This window comes from Tursiops truncatus, chromosome 17 (genome assembly GCF_011762595.2).
Source record: "Tursiops truncatus isolate mTurTru1 chromosome 17, mTurTru1.mat.Y, whole genome shotgun sequence".
Classification (NCBI taxonomy): domain Eukaryota; kingdom Metazoa; phylum Chordata; class Mammalia; order Artiodactyla; family Delphinidae; genus Tursiops; species Tursiops truncatus.
The window spans coordinates 49,618,855-49,632,360 of record NC_047050.1 but is presented as its reverse complement, the minus strand read 5'-3'; the positions used below and the strand labels follow the sequence as shown (position 1 = coordinate 49,632,360).

The 13,506-nt window shown below is 37.4% G+C and overlaps 1 protein-coding gene across 3 annotated transcripts in view; it reads left to right on the top strand.

The window, feature by feature from the left end:
* Window positions 1–7,610: 7,610 nt before the first annotated feature.
* Window positions 7,611–13,506, top strand: part of ANGPT1 (angiopoietin 1) — a 251,847-nt gene continuing 245,951 nt past the window's right edge. Inside the window, exon 1 of one of the 3 annotated variants that reach the window (XM_073794665.1) lies at window positions 7,611–8,344. In XM_073794665.1, the coding sequence (XP_073650766.1) occupies window positions 8,048–8,344 (297 nt within the window). In that variant the 5' untranslated portion in view covers window positions 7,611–8,047. The remainder of the gene's footprint in view (window positions 8,345–13,506) is intronic. The other 2 variants (XM_019942259.3, XM_019942258.2) reach the window with 2 other exon arrangements.

Genomic DNA, 13,506 nt, shown 5'->3' with positions numbered 1-13,506 from the left:
GATTTTTACTAATTACAAGAGAAAGATAAAGAGGAAAGAACCAACACACATGTTCAGTGAAAAATAAGGTGTACATTTTTTAGATTTAATGGGTGCTTCATTTAAGATTACCATTAAAAATGATGTCTTTGCCTATCAATTTATGAAGTAAGAGCCTGGTTAAAGCCATTATATAATATTTTCACATGTTTTATATGCCACTGGAATTTATTTTCTAATTTAATTGCCAAATTCCTAATCTGATTAGATTCTTAGGGGAAGCAAAATTAGTATTGGAGAAAAAAATAGATAAAATAAGGTTTTCTTTACTTTTGTGCAAGTCATGCCAAGCTGTATGTTTCATGTAAGATTAATAGAGGAGTGTTTCAGTTCTCTTTCATTTTATCAGAGGCAAACACTTGCTAGTTTATCTTACCATCCCAGGAAACAGAATGGGGTGATATATGCCACAAGTCTAGTCATAAAAGAAGTTCTTGAAAATAAGGTCATCTTGTTGAATTGGCCAGAAATGAGTTGGATAACAAGTCATGCTGATGAAGCCATAAATGGCGTCCACATTGCTACCATGGTTTCCAGAGAATAAAATTCTTATCATGCTACCAAATGTGACTGGTTTATAAGTCTGACCTAATGGTGTCTCTGTGAAGTAGTATATTCTTACTAAATTGTTTCCAACTTGTTTCATTCATTCAACAAATATTTATTGAGCACCTATTATGTGTCGGGCACTAACTGTTGCAGCTGTGGGTGATGCAGCAGTGAGAAAAAACATTGAAGTCCTTGCCCTCAAGGAAACCAGAGCTGTTTATGTGAACTACCATTGCAAACATGGTCACCCTCCTATATGAAAATGTGCTTCTTAATTAAATATTCTGATTTTAAGAGGTTCAGAAGTGATTTTAAACAATTAAAAAGATGAAATGAGGGGATATGAAGTCAGGCCGTAAGATTCAATTAAACAAGTTTAAAAGCAGGACTATTTTTGAACACAAGAAAGAGAACTCACATTTTCAAACAACAAGAACTAACATTTAGAGCACTTGATATGCTCTAGACACTTTGCTCAGTACTTTATATCCATTATCTTATTTAATCTTCACATCTCCCTTATATAAGTGGTACTGTATTATCATCTTCATTTTATGGATCAGCACACTGAGCTTAGACTAATTAAATGTCTTGTCCACTGTAATCCAATCTTGTTTACTAGCATAAACAAGAAATAAACAAAACTAAAGCAATCCGTCTCCTACCTTGACATCTATGGAGCAGTTTATCCAATTTGGCGGGAGGAAACAGAAAAGATTAGATTAACACAGAGTATGAATGCAAGACTAAAAATCAAAGAGTGATACATTTTAGAAAAATTCAGGGATCTTATTTCCCTGAAATAAGTGATTGATCCTTTTTCTTCCTCTACCTCTGACGAGCAGAGGTTGTCACAACTCTCTAATCACAAATACAAAATAACAAAGTCCTCTATGTTTAAGTCACCGCTCAATGGAGGGAATTTATCAGCCTTGGCTACAAGGATTAGCCACAATCCAAGTGCTGTTGGATATACATGAGTCTTCAAATGGTGATTCCAGCCATTCCTTTCAAATACGTGCTATTTCTTAGTTTCTGAGAACATTTAAAATACGTTTTTTCCTGAACTTGGAAAAGTTAAGGCAGAGAGACCTTCATGTTTTTCTCTCATCTAGTATTCAAGACTTCTGTAGGGAAAAAAAGAGAGAGTAAATGCAAAGTGTTTTATATGCTTTTTCCTGTAATAAAATCTCATTTTACTGGATCTTCAATGGAAATCTTTCTCCATTCTGGTATGAGGGGAATTTTGGCATCTGTATTTCTACTTGGTACAGTCTCCAGCTGTTTGTTTACTTTTCTGACTTGGGTACTTGTAGAAGTTATCTCTGTTGTAGAATTAACAAGTAATCTCACTCTGGAAAGTATTTCTGCAGTGTTTCTTGAATGGTTCTTCAACCATGGCAATGTCCATGAGTGGCTAGGAGTGTTAGGTATTATTCCACTGCCACTCCGGGGATTTGCTTTGGAATCCATGGACTCTGAGTCTCTTATGTAGCTCTCCAGAAAGTGAGGTTTGGGGGCTTAGGCAAGATCAGCACAGGAAAACTTCCAAGGGAGAGTGATTCTTCTGTGTCTTCAGATCTCATCATCAAGAATGAAAGTGAATGAGTCAGTCAGACAGTCAGCTGGATCACAAATATTTATCAGTTGCCGCCTATGTGCCAGGAAAAGGGTACAGAGTGATCAAAAAGACAGATAAAACCCTAGGGAGGCTCTAAGCTAGTATGAAAGACCAACATGAAATAAATGACTTTGGGTCAATATTAACAGTCTAAGTAAACCAGATGTTAGTCATTTCTGTATATGGAGCAAGGACCAATGATTCTTCTCACTCGCCCTAAAGAAGTCACTTGCCCAAAAGCATATATTTTACTGAAAGTGATGAGAGATTTTTACCTCATAGGAAATGCCGTTTTGCTCCAGATCTCCGTACTTGATATATCTCTCCCAGTTTCTCATAGCCACACAGCCACAAGCTTCCTCTCTCTTTTGACTCTTCTCTAAACCTCTTTGGCTCCAGTCCTCCATTTCCAGATCTCTCCTTGCATCCCTTCTCTCCTTTCTTAGGTAGACAATTAATTCTGTCTCATCTCTTTCCAGCTTGCATAGCTGCAATTAAAAACTGACTTAGCAAGCTGCACACCCACTAATTACCAAGAATTTCTCTCATTAGAAGGCAGGGGAATATTTATATAATAATTTTTATTTCCTCACCTACCTATATATCTCCACCCACTGCAGTGTCTTCCTCATCCCCACCCACTGCAGTGTTTTCACCTCTTTGCAAAGTCTTCCCAAATGGTTTGAGAGTTCCCAACTGATATTTCACATGTCCCTACAAAGTGCTGTCAATCACCAGGTGATATCCTCCCTCTTTTTCTTTTTCTGTTAGCCCCCTGTGGTTTTTTCATCTGTTGTGGATACTTTTGATGCCTACACAGTCACATGAAGGGGTCTTGGCTCTCCCTCCAGGGTTTTCAGCCAAGTGCCCTCCTTTTAGACATAGCTGCCAGTACCATAGCCCCACTGATATTCTTGAGCCCTAAAAGTGCTAGGGCAGAGCCATAGAATATGGTACTCCTAGAAATAGAATATATTCTAAGAATATATTCATAGGATATGTGCTGAATGACATTGTGTTTAGTATGCAAGGAGGGGGAATGCTTTCCCACTCCTTTCTACCTTTCCCACCCCTTGCCATCACAGGGGTCATATGAATACTAGAGGAGTATCTGATGGTGTTTTTGAGAAATAAACTCTTATATTGTATAATTTTATTTTAGCACATGATAATCATGATATATAACAGGTGATATGGCACAGGACTGATCATTCAGAACGGACCCAAAATATAACTTGAACAATCAGATTGGATGTTTGTTAGCAGATAGGACAAATATATTGGTGCATCCTAGCTTAATATTAGCTCTGTTTTGGAAGATCGTAACATGAATCCATGAAGGCTGTGGTTGGGAAGAGAAGGAGACCAGTCTTAACTATAGAAGCCATGTTATTCCTGTCTCCTAAATTAAGAAATGTTTTCTCTCTGTTTTCTAGTACTCAGGTATTGTTGGAGGCATTATGGTTCATAGGGATGTGAATATAGGCTCCAGAGTTAGATGGACTGAGGATCAAATTCCTGTTCTGCCACAAAAAGATCATGGTCTTGGGCAGTTAACCTCTATATGCTATAATTTTCTTATCTGCAAAATGGGAATAAAATGCATAATTATGGGAGTGCTGTAAATATTAAATGAGGAAATTAATTTTTTTTTTCTTTTGCTGTACGCGGGTCTCTCACCGCTGTGGCGTCTCCCATTGCGGAGCACAGGCTCCGGACGCGCAGGCCCAGCGGCCACGGCTCACAGGCCCAGCCGCTCCGCGGCACGCGGGATCCTCCCAGACCGGGGCACGAACCCGTGTCCCCTGCATCGGCAGGCGGACTCTCAACCACTGCGCCACCAGGGAAGCCCGAGGAAATTAATTTTTTAAGGGTTAAAAAACGTTATGCATTATTATTGTACCATGTTCTTGTGTCTAACTCATTCTTTAGAATAACTTTGGCTTCATCCTGACTCTAGGCTCATCCAGTCAATGCAACAGATGTGGCCAGTCATGTAGTAGTTAGATACTAAGTAATTAATTAGCTCATTCACTCATTTCTTTTTTTTTTTTTTTTTTTTTTTCTTTTTTGCCGTACGCGGGCCTCTCACTGTTGTGGCCTCTCCTGTTGCGGAGCACAGGCTCCGGACGCCCAGGCTCAGCAGCCATGGCTTATGGGCCCAGCCTCTCCGCTGCACGTGGGATCTTCCCGGACCGGGGCACGAACCCGTGTCCCCTGCATCGGCAGATGGACTCTCAACCACTGGGCCACCAGTGAAGCCCCCACTCATTTCTTTAATTCTTTCATTCCTTCCACTAAAGGGCATAGTAAGCACTGGAGACCAATGATGAAAATGAGGAGATGACTTTATGAGCTCACAGTTAGAGGGGATACAGACCAAAAAAGAAATAATTAGAAAGCAGTGTGAGAAGTGCCATTATGGAGATAAGAAGAGAAGGTTATTGAAATGCATCAGAGAAAAGCCAATTATTATGCCTGGAGAAATTAAGAAAGCCTCACAAAAGAAGTAGTAAAAACTTGTTCTTAGGACAGATTTAGGGCCATCAATTTCCCATATAAGAGGTCTTCCCTATCCTACTGGAAATTTCTGGATGAGCGTAACATTTCCTGGGACTATTGTAGATATGAGATCAGAATCTTAAAGTATATACCTCCTTATTCCAGAGCTCTGATAATGCAAATAAAATACAAAGATACAAGACTTTCAAGATTAAGCTACCTTAGTATTCAACTGAGTAAAATTATTAATTCTTCAGAACATTTTTTAACTTTTTTTGAGGTATGGTAGAGGAATTAAAAAAAATATGGCTTGTTTTTCATGTTACTTCTTAAATTCTAAAGTCTTCTAAATTGCATCATTTCTGAATAATCAGCAACAACAACCAACAGTATTGCTACTGGTTAGGTTTAGTCCCTGAAAGCATATGGTCTTTAAAGTATGTCATTAGGATCTTCTAATGCACCCAGTGTCTCCTCAGCTGAAGTCCCAAAACACATAAGTCCATTTTGCATGTTCCTGTGTTTTCCAGTTGCTTAAAATTGATCTTGAGATTTTTTTTTTTTTGGATTGACATCAGTACTTCCAGTGTTACGTTTTTTTGTTTCGTTATTTTTCTGGAAAATAAATCTGTCTCTCTTTCTCTTACTGTTTCTCTGTCCCCTCCTTTCTTTTTTTAATTTTTATTTTTACCTTTCTTAGTTGTCTACTTTCCCCTCAGGAAGTTATGCATTCCTTCTTTTCATTTGTTCAGATTGGAAAAGTTTAAATGAACAAGCATATGTAGATACACACAGACACACACACACACACACACACACACACACACACAAGGAGGAACAGATTTTTTAACAATCGTGGCTGTTACAAAACACAGGAGCACTTAAATAGAGATCTCACTACTGCCTTGTGTGTCTTCTGTCGATTTTTGGCTGTATTTAGTTCTTCATGAAGCACTTACAGGTGTTGGTCTTGGACTCTTTTCTTTCCAGGGATAATTTTTGAAGCAAGCAATGTTGGAAAATGTTCTCAGATAATCTGTACTCTGCCAGTGCACTTTGTCCTTGTGGGCCCTTAAAAAATCAGTTTCATGTGGGTTACCTGTCACTTTGTATGTTTGCTTTTTAGGTACGAAAAAGGATTAAATCACTTTGGTTGTATAAAATGGCTTTTAATCAGTTCTTTTTCTTCTAGGTACAATCACTTAACCTGCTTTAAGACTGTGAATCAGTGCAGCTGGAGCCCTTTTGGAAGCCTTTTGGCTGTTGTTGGGTTAGAAAAATAGAGTTGGAATCAGTTGGCCAGAGTTCACATACTGGCACCATCACTTGCTAGCTATGTGACTTGTGACCGATTAGCCTTTCTTTGATTCAGTTTTCCTATTGATAAAAATAGGGTCAAAGGTAATATCCATGTCTTAGGTTTGTTGGGATAATTAAATGAGATTGTGTGTAAGGAGTGTTTAGCATAGGCCTGGAAAATAGTAAGCTTTTAATAAGTGTCATTCTTATTATTGCATGTGAGTGACATAGCCAACAAGGAGACATGCAACATCAGGAAGAGGCTACAAAGGCAGTTCAAAGACTATCGCTATGTTTGGTATTACTTGCTTCCATATCTGTCAGTTCAGAAATTTGTTATTTGGTGTGGAAAGGACTGATAAGTTTTGGCACAATGTTTTCCCCCAAGTAAATCACATTTTTTCTGGAATTTGTTTTGCCCTCTCCTCTAACTTCTCTTCACACGCCAGTCTCTAACCCCTACTGCCCTTCATCCACTGCCCTGCCCCTCCATTCCAGGACATGAGAGTCAACATCTGTCGCTTCGTTTTCACACCATGACTGCAGTTGGGAAACTCCGTTCCCCAAAATCCTTCCCAGTTCTTGGTGAAAGCCCCTGGTTATAATTCATGTTTTCCACACACACTTAGTAAAGATTTCAGTGCTGTAAAATTAATTCTATAATTATCACCTGTTCTTTATGTTCAAATGTTTACATGCTACATTTAAGAAATCACCTTCTGATAATTTTTATTTCTTTACTTAATAGAAGCACAGCAATTTCTCCCATACAGCACTTTGCTGCCTCATTAGCACACCTGATATGTTTGTTCTCAGATAGTTTGTCTATACATCCACAGGAGAATTTACGTAGAACTTCCATACCAGCATTAAAGATAGCCATAGGAACACCAAAGAGGGCCTTGTGAAATATATGATTACAATGTACCACGGGAATTAATAATTCTCAGGCCACTGTCTTAAATTGTAACCAGACTGTTTTTGTAAGGAAGTTGCTCAGTTTATGTACACAGAACACATAGGGCTGCATTCTAATTGGGGGACCAGTTTTATTTAAAATTTATATCTCAGAAAGTACTTAAATTATTCTATTTAATATGCCTATGCTATATTTGAGTGATGTTATGAAATGTTTTGCTAATTTGACCCTTCCTGATAATTTCCTAAAAGTCTAAGTGAATACAATGAAAGAATACCATCTCTAAAAATGGTTTTAATATCTTTTTCCCCAGAGTAATGAATAAATTTTTTTTTAAATTAATAATTATAGAAATTTATCATTCACTATAAAAAGTAATTTTACTAGACACTATGTCAGTTTTCTTCTTCGGGTTCCCCAATTAAGTAGAGCTTTAAAAACATGCTGTTAGTTTACTAGATTTTAGTAGGTCAGCATGCACACCAAAAGTGTATTAAGGTGGACTGCTCTATTGATTTGCGGTGAATATCCTAAAGGCTCAAGGCAGTTGTCTGCGGAAGGGGCGGGAGGGCCATACATGATCGAGGTCATGCGCATCTAGCCAATTTGTAAGACGATCCAGCCGCTCCAAGCCATCAGCAATTCTTAGCATAGGGGCACACTCATGCATTCTTGTCAAGTCATCTTGTGAAAGGCTGCCTGCTTCCAGCTTGGCTTGGATGTGCAACCTTAATAAAACTCACTGAGGTCTGGGAGAAAATAGCAGATCTGCAGCAGATAGGGTAGAGGAAAGGGTCTAGAATATGTACACGCAGCTGACTCAGGCAGGCTACACGCTGAACGGTTACACTGAGGAAACCATAAATCTCAGCTACTATGCAATAAATATCTCAAGTTTTAACTAAGGAAACTATCTTTACAGTGAAATTAAAAAAATAACATTTTAGAACAAAGCTAACAGATGGCTAGTTTTCTGTGATTCTTCTACAAAAGCTTTCTTTGAGAGGGGAAAAAGTCAAACAAACAAGCAGTTTTACCTGAAATAAAGAACTAGTTTAAAGGTCAGAAGAAAGGAGCAAGTTTTGCGAGAGGCACGGAAAGAGAGTGCTGGCAGTACAATGACAGTTTTCCTTTCCTTTGCTTTCCTCGCTGCTATTCTGACTCACATAGGGTGCAGCAACCAGCGCCGAAGTCCAGAAAACGGTGGGAGAAGATATAATCGGATTCAGCATGGGCAGTGTGCCTACACTTTCATTCTTCCAGAACACGACGGGAACTGTCGTGAGAGTACGACAGACCAGTACAACACAAACGCTCTGCAGAGAGATGCTCCACACGTGGAACAGGATTTCTCTTCCCAGAAACTTCAACATCTGGAGCATGTGATGGAAAATTATACTCAGTGGCTGCAAAAAGTAAGTGATTGCTTTCAGTTTCTAAATGCACGGAGCCTTTTCTGTTCTTGCAGTGCAGCTAACTTAGAGTTCCTTAGGGGAGCATGTGTGTGTTTACCTTTTGCTCCAGGGGGGCAGTGTTTGCAAATGCAAGACGGCGCTTTCCCTGTGACTTCACGGGTGAGCAAACGTTTTTTAGGCTTGTGCAAGCCTCTGAAGGTGTGGTGGCACCCCGTTTTGTATGCCGAATACTGGCACATTTTATCACATTTCTGGTTTTCCCTTATTTAAAATTTAGCTTAAGTTTTCTATCAAAATCCAACTTAAAAAATTGAATAAGTTAGTGAAAAAATAAAGTAATAATGACAATACTAGTTTAGGATCATATCGATTTTACACCAAGAAATTTTCTTCAGCTAGGACAGAAAATCATCACCAGATACTTATTTTTCAACCTCTAGTAAAGTTAATATGAAATGAGAGTAAATACAAAATATGATATTTGATTGGAGAACTTGAATAAGTATATAAAGGTAACAATTTCAGCAAGTAGTAGTATAGTAAAGGACTGATTTCTGTCATATATTTCTTCTGTCCTTGAGAAAAAATCAGGAAGATTTATTTTAATGTGAACTCATCAGGAAGAGGTTGTTTACCCACTATGAAAGGAGAAATTGAGCCAGTGGTGGCTGTTCCCGAAGATATGCACCTGCAGATTTGGGCTGAACACAACATGTAGGCTTTGGTATGTTCCTGAAGTACCTCTTTCCTCAGGACGTTGTAGTTAAACACAGTGCAATATGGGAGTCTAAGTATCCAGATAAATGTTAATGTTGAGTATGCATTTAAATCCCAATTTGTAAAAATCAAATTAAACATTTTATTTAGTTATTTCTGTATAAATCATTTAAAAGTTTTTGTTGAAAATATGCCTATAAAGAAATAACATACTTTCTGCAGTTCATTCCCTCTTTACTCTCTGTTTAATTGTGTAACAGGTAAGCAGCAGATAACAAGTGTATTCAAATATATCACTGGAAAGGTGGCAATGTCAATGTCCCATTTGTGGAAAGCTTCTCCCCCAGGGATCTTTGCTAAAAATTCAGTTGGTGTGTATGGGTAGGAACGCAAGGAGTCTAGTCTTCTTTAAGTTAGTCAGAACAAACCCTTTAAGAAGATAAAAGATAGGGAAAGGACAGATGCTCTATTTTGTTCCTGTGTGGTCACGCTCACTTAGATCATCTCCTGCTGAATCATGCCGAGTAATAGTTATTTTACTTTTTGTCCACTAGGGACTGAACTAAGATCACTGTTATTTTATTTGACAAATTAACTAAAACTTAGTAGTTTTAGAGTTTCCAAACCTGGAATTTTAGTTAATCTTTCTATTGTAGATTACAGGTGAAAAAATACATAGGCAAAATAATAGCAAGCAAGGAGAATTCTGCAGTCTTTTGATAATATAGCTTAAATTTCAGGCACTAATTACAGCAGCAGTTTATAATAGAATATATTTTTTTCCTTTCACAGAACTGATTTCCGTCGTGAACAAGTGAATTTGGTTGAATAGCTTATTACTATTCTCAATATACCGCCCATATAGTTTTTAATGAGAATTTAATCATAAATTAGTCCGAATTCGTTGAGGGAGGTGGAGAGGGAAATTTAGTTCCAAATTGTCTTCAATGAGCTATTCTACCAAAAATGTAATATTTTGTTTGCTTAAAATATACAATCAAAATGGTGATTTAAACATAGTAATGCGTATTTTTTTTGTTGCTGTGCAGTTATTAAGCAGTAGCAGGGTAAATACATGATTCTGCTGGTTTAAATCATGCCCAGGCTTCACATGTTAATGTTTGAAATAAATTTGATTTTTGTTTGCATTGTTTTTGGTCAATGATTATGAGATAGTTTTCAGATTATAGCCAGGCATAATTATGAAAATGTTCTTTGGTTATATTGACCCTTGCTAGCATGAATCAAGCCGAATATATGCTGAAAATGTCCCTGTTGGTATGAGTCAGAGCAGTTTGGCTTGACTATTGTCCGTTTAAATTTGCACGTCTTTTGTCATTGTTAATGTGATTGGTTGGAGGATCAAGAAACCAAATAAATGCATTCAGCAAAGAACTTGCTAAAGGCTTTCATAAATTTCCCTTAATTAGAGGTTTTCCATACTTCGAGTTCTAAATTTCATGTAAGGTACTTATTTTGATAATTCAAATGTAAATCTTTGTTATTGTAACCATTTGGTATGCTTAATACTATAATTTGTACTACTTCTATTTTGATTCCCAGTAGTTGTGTTAGGATAAGAAGCAATGCACTGCAGCAACTGAGGCTATCAGTGTAAGTGTAAATAATTCATCCATTTATTCAACAAAATAATTAATCAAAGCATATGATTATTATGCAGCTCATATCATCACTATCAGGAATTTTTTTGATGCTGAATGTGTATTATCAATGCTAGAAGCAGATCGATGATAATTTATATTAATCTATTACCTTCCTCGATGTTTGGTAAACTGGGTTCTTTTAAATATTCTTCAGAAAACGCTGACTGTCACTATAAGTCACCTTATGAAACTTATACTCTCCAATCTCATTCCTCAACTTTTCTGGTCTTACAACTGAATAAGATGATAAGCAAGGTGGTCAGCAGGGCATAGGATGTGTTGGTCACTGTAAGTACTGGAACTGTTATGGCACTGGTCTCTTGATGCGATGGATTTAATTCTCGGAGATCAGGTTTCCATGATAACTTGTCGATTAACACCAATGTGAGATAGGTTTATAGCGTTATCCTTACTTTTCAGATAGGGAAAAGCAATATACATAATTGTTCAAAAAATCACATTTTTATTGGGTGAAACACCTGGGCTATATGTCTAGGTTTGACTCTCTTCCACCATATAGCTCTTTTCAGAATTATTAGCAAACCATACCCATTACCAGAGAGTGACCAGATCTTGGGATAGTGACAGTAAACACAAAGGCCTTTGTGTCTTCGCCACTTTCTTGTGATTCCTTTCTACCTTTCTATTACACAGAAATGTCTGTTGTTTAATGTCTACTCCACATCCTGTGCTTTTTTTTTTTTTTTTTTTTTTTTTTTTTTGCGGTATGCGGGACTCTCACTGTTGTGGCCTCTCCCCCTGCGGAGCACAGGCTCCGGACGCGCAAGCTCAGTGGCCATGGGTCACAGGCCCAGCCGCTCCGCGGCATGTGGGATCTTCCTGGACCGGGGCCCGAACCCGTGTCCCCTGCATCGGCAGGCGGACTCTCAACTACTGCGCCACCAGGGAAGCCCCTGTGCTTCTTGAACTATTGTTTTCTTTCTCTCATATACCCAAAGTTCACAAATATGTGTATTTAAAACATTCGGATTTAAAATATTAGAATTTGGGGGAATGCTTAGAAAGTCTGTTTTGCCTTTGCCAAATGGTGTCTTTTCTTTTTTTGGTTGAAAGTATAAATACATTGAGTTAAAAAAAAATATGCCTTGTAACAGAGAACAAGAATCTATCTACTATAAGCATTTCACACTAGCTAAAATTGACAAATTGATTGTTAGTAAGAAATGTAGTTATGAATTACGATCCAGAATATTTTAATAAATGAAATACTTTTAATGAAGTGCTTGGCTAAATTTTTCTGTTGACAGCATTTTTTGACTAACAGCATCCTCTACTTGAATATTGTATTCTTTTCTTCAGAGAATTAGTATCTGGCATGCAGTTACCTGAAATATATTAATGATGATGATAATCTTTTTAAAAGCCCTTGTATTACACATATTAACTCATATTAATATCTACTCATAGAAGGTGACTTTCATGAGGCCAGTGATGTGTGTTTGTCCAGTGTCATTTCCCCAGGGCTTAGAGTAGTATATCATCCATAGCAGATAGATAATTAATGTTTGTTGATTGAATAAATGGATGCCTTGTCTATGTGTTGCAATCTACATTTTATTATGTACTGTTAACATTTTGGATATATACCTTCCTTCCCTAAGTAGATTTTAAGTTGTCTTTTAAGCAAGGACTATGTGGAGGAGGAAAAATAATTTTCTCTCTACCCTTCTGGTTCATGGCTGAGACTTTTCTATAATAAAAAAGATGTTAACAAGAGAAAAACAAACAGAAGTTTAATAACATGTGTATACCTCCTGTATACATGGGAGATGCCCAGGAAAATTGAGTAACTCCCCCAAATGACCCAAGCTTCCACCTTAAATACCGTCTCCAGCTAAAGACAAAAGAAGATGTTGGGTAGGGAGAGCCAGGTTTTCAGGTAAAACATAGTAAACAAGAGTATGGTTGTTATGAAGATTTAAGTCCATGCCTTCTCCATTGATAGAGTTGCTAGAGGTTTAGTCATCTTCCTCTTGGAGGTACAGAGAGTGAGACACCCTTACAAATGGAGATCTCCCTTATAAATGTAAATTTCTCTTATAGAAGGCTAATTTCGACTTGGTTTTTAGAGCTTATCCTATGTCTGCTGTTTCTTAAAAGTATCAGCCTGAAGTAATCCTTATGCCAAAAATTCATAATTTGGCATGACAAATTCTGCTCCCCTTCAACTACATCATGCAATTATTTTTGTCGTAATATTAATTAAAAAGATATTGAGTCTAGAATATGTGGTATTAATTATCCAAATTTTATTCAGCCAATGGTCTAGGATCTTAAAAACTTCTATGAATTCATTTGTCTTCTTAATTATTCTTTAAGAGTCATGTTGTTGTTGGTTTCTCCATGAAATGTACCCACACTCCACTTATCCTCAAAGGCTGAGTTCTCCAGTGTTATCACATTGCATGTATCATGTTAGCACTGCATTTCCATGTTGTGTGGCTGTTGTCATTTTCATTATTTGTTTTGAGGGCTGTTCACCTACTTAGACTGTGAGTCCGTAGAGCGTAGCAAAAGTCTCTTTATCCATCTTTATATCCCCAAAGATGTTTATTAAGTGTCTGAATAATATCTCTGTTATCATAATATAAAAATAAAAACATCACATGTTCAAGTGTGTGGTGCCATGTATAAAATAAAGCAAGTTAAGGGACCTTGCAACTGCTTTCAGATGCTAAAGTTTGCTTCTAAGTTACTTGAGGGTCATCCTGTGGGATGAAAAAGAATTTTATACTTCCAGACCCATAGGCAAACAGTTAC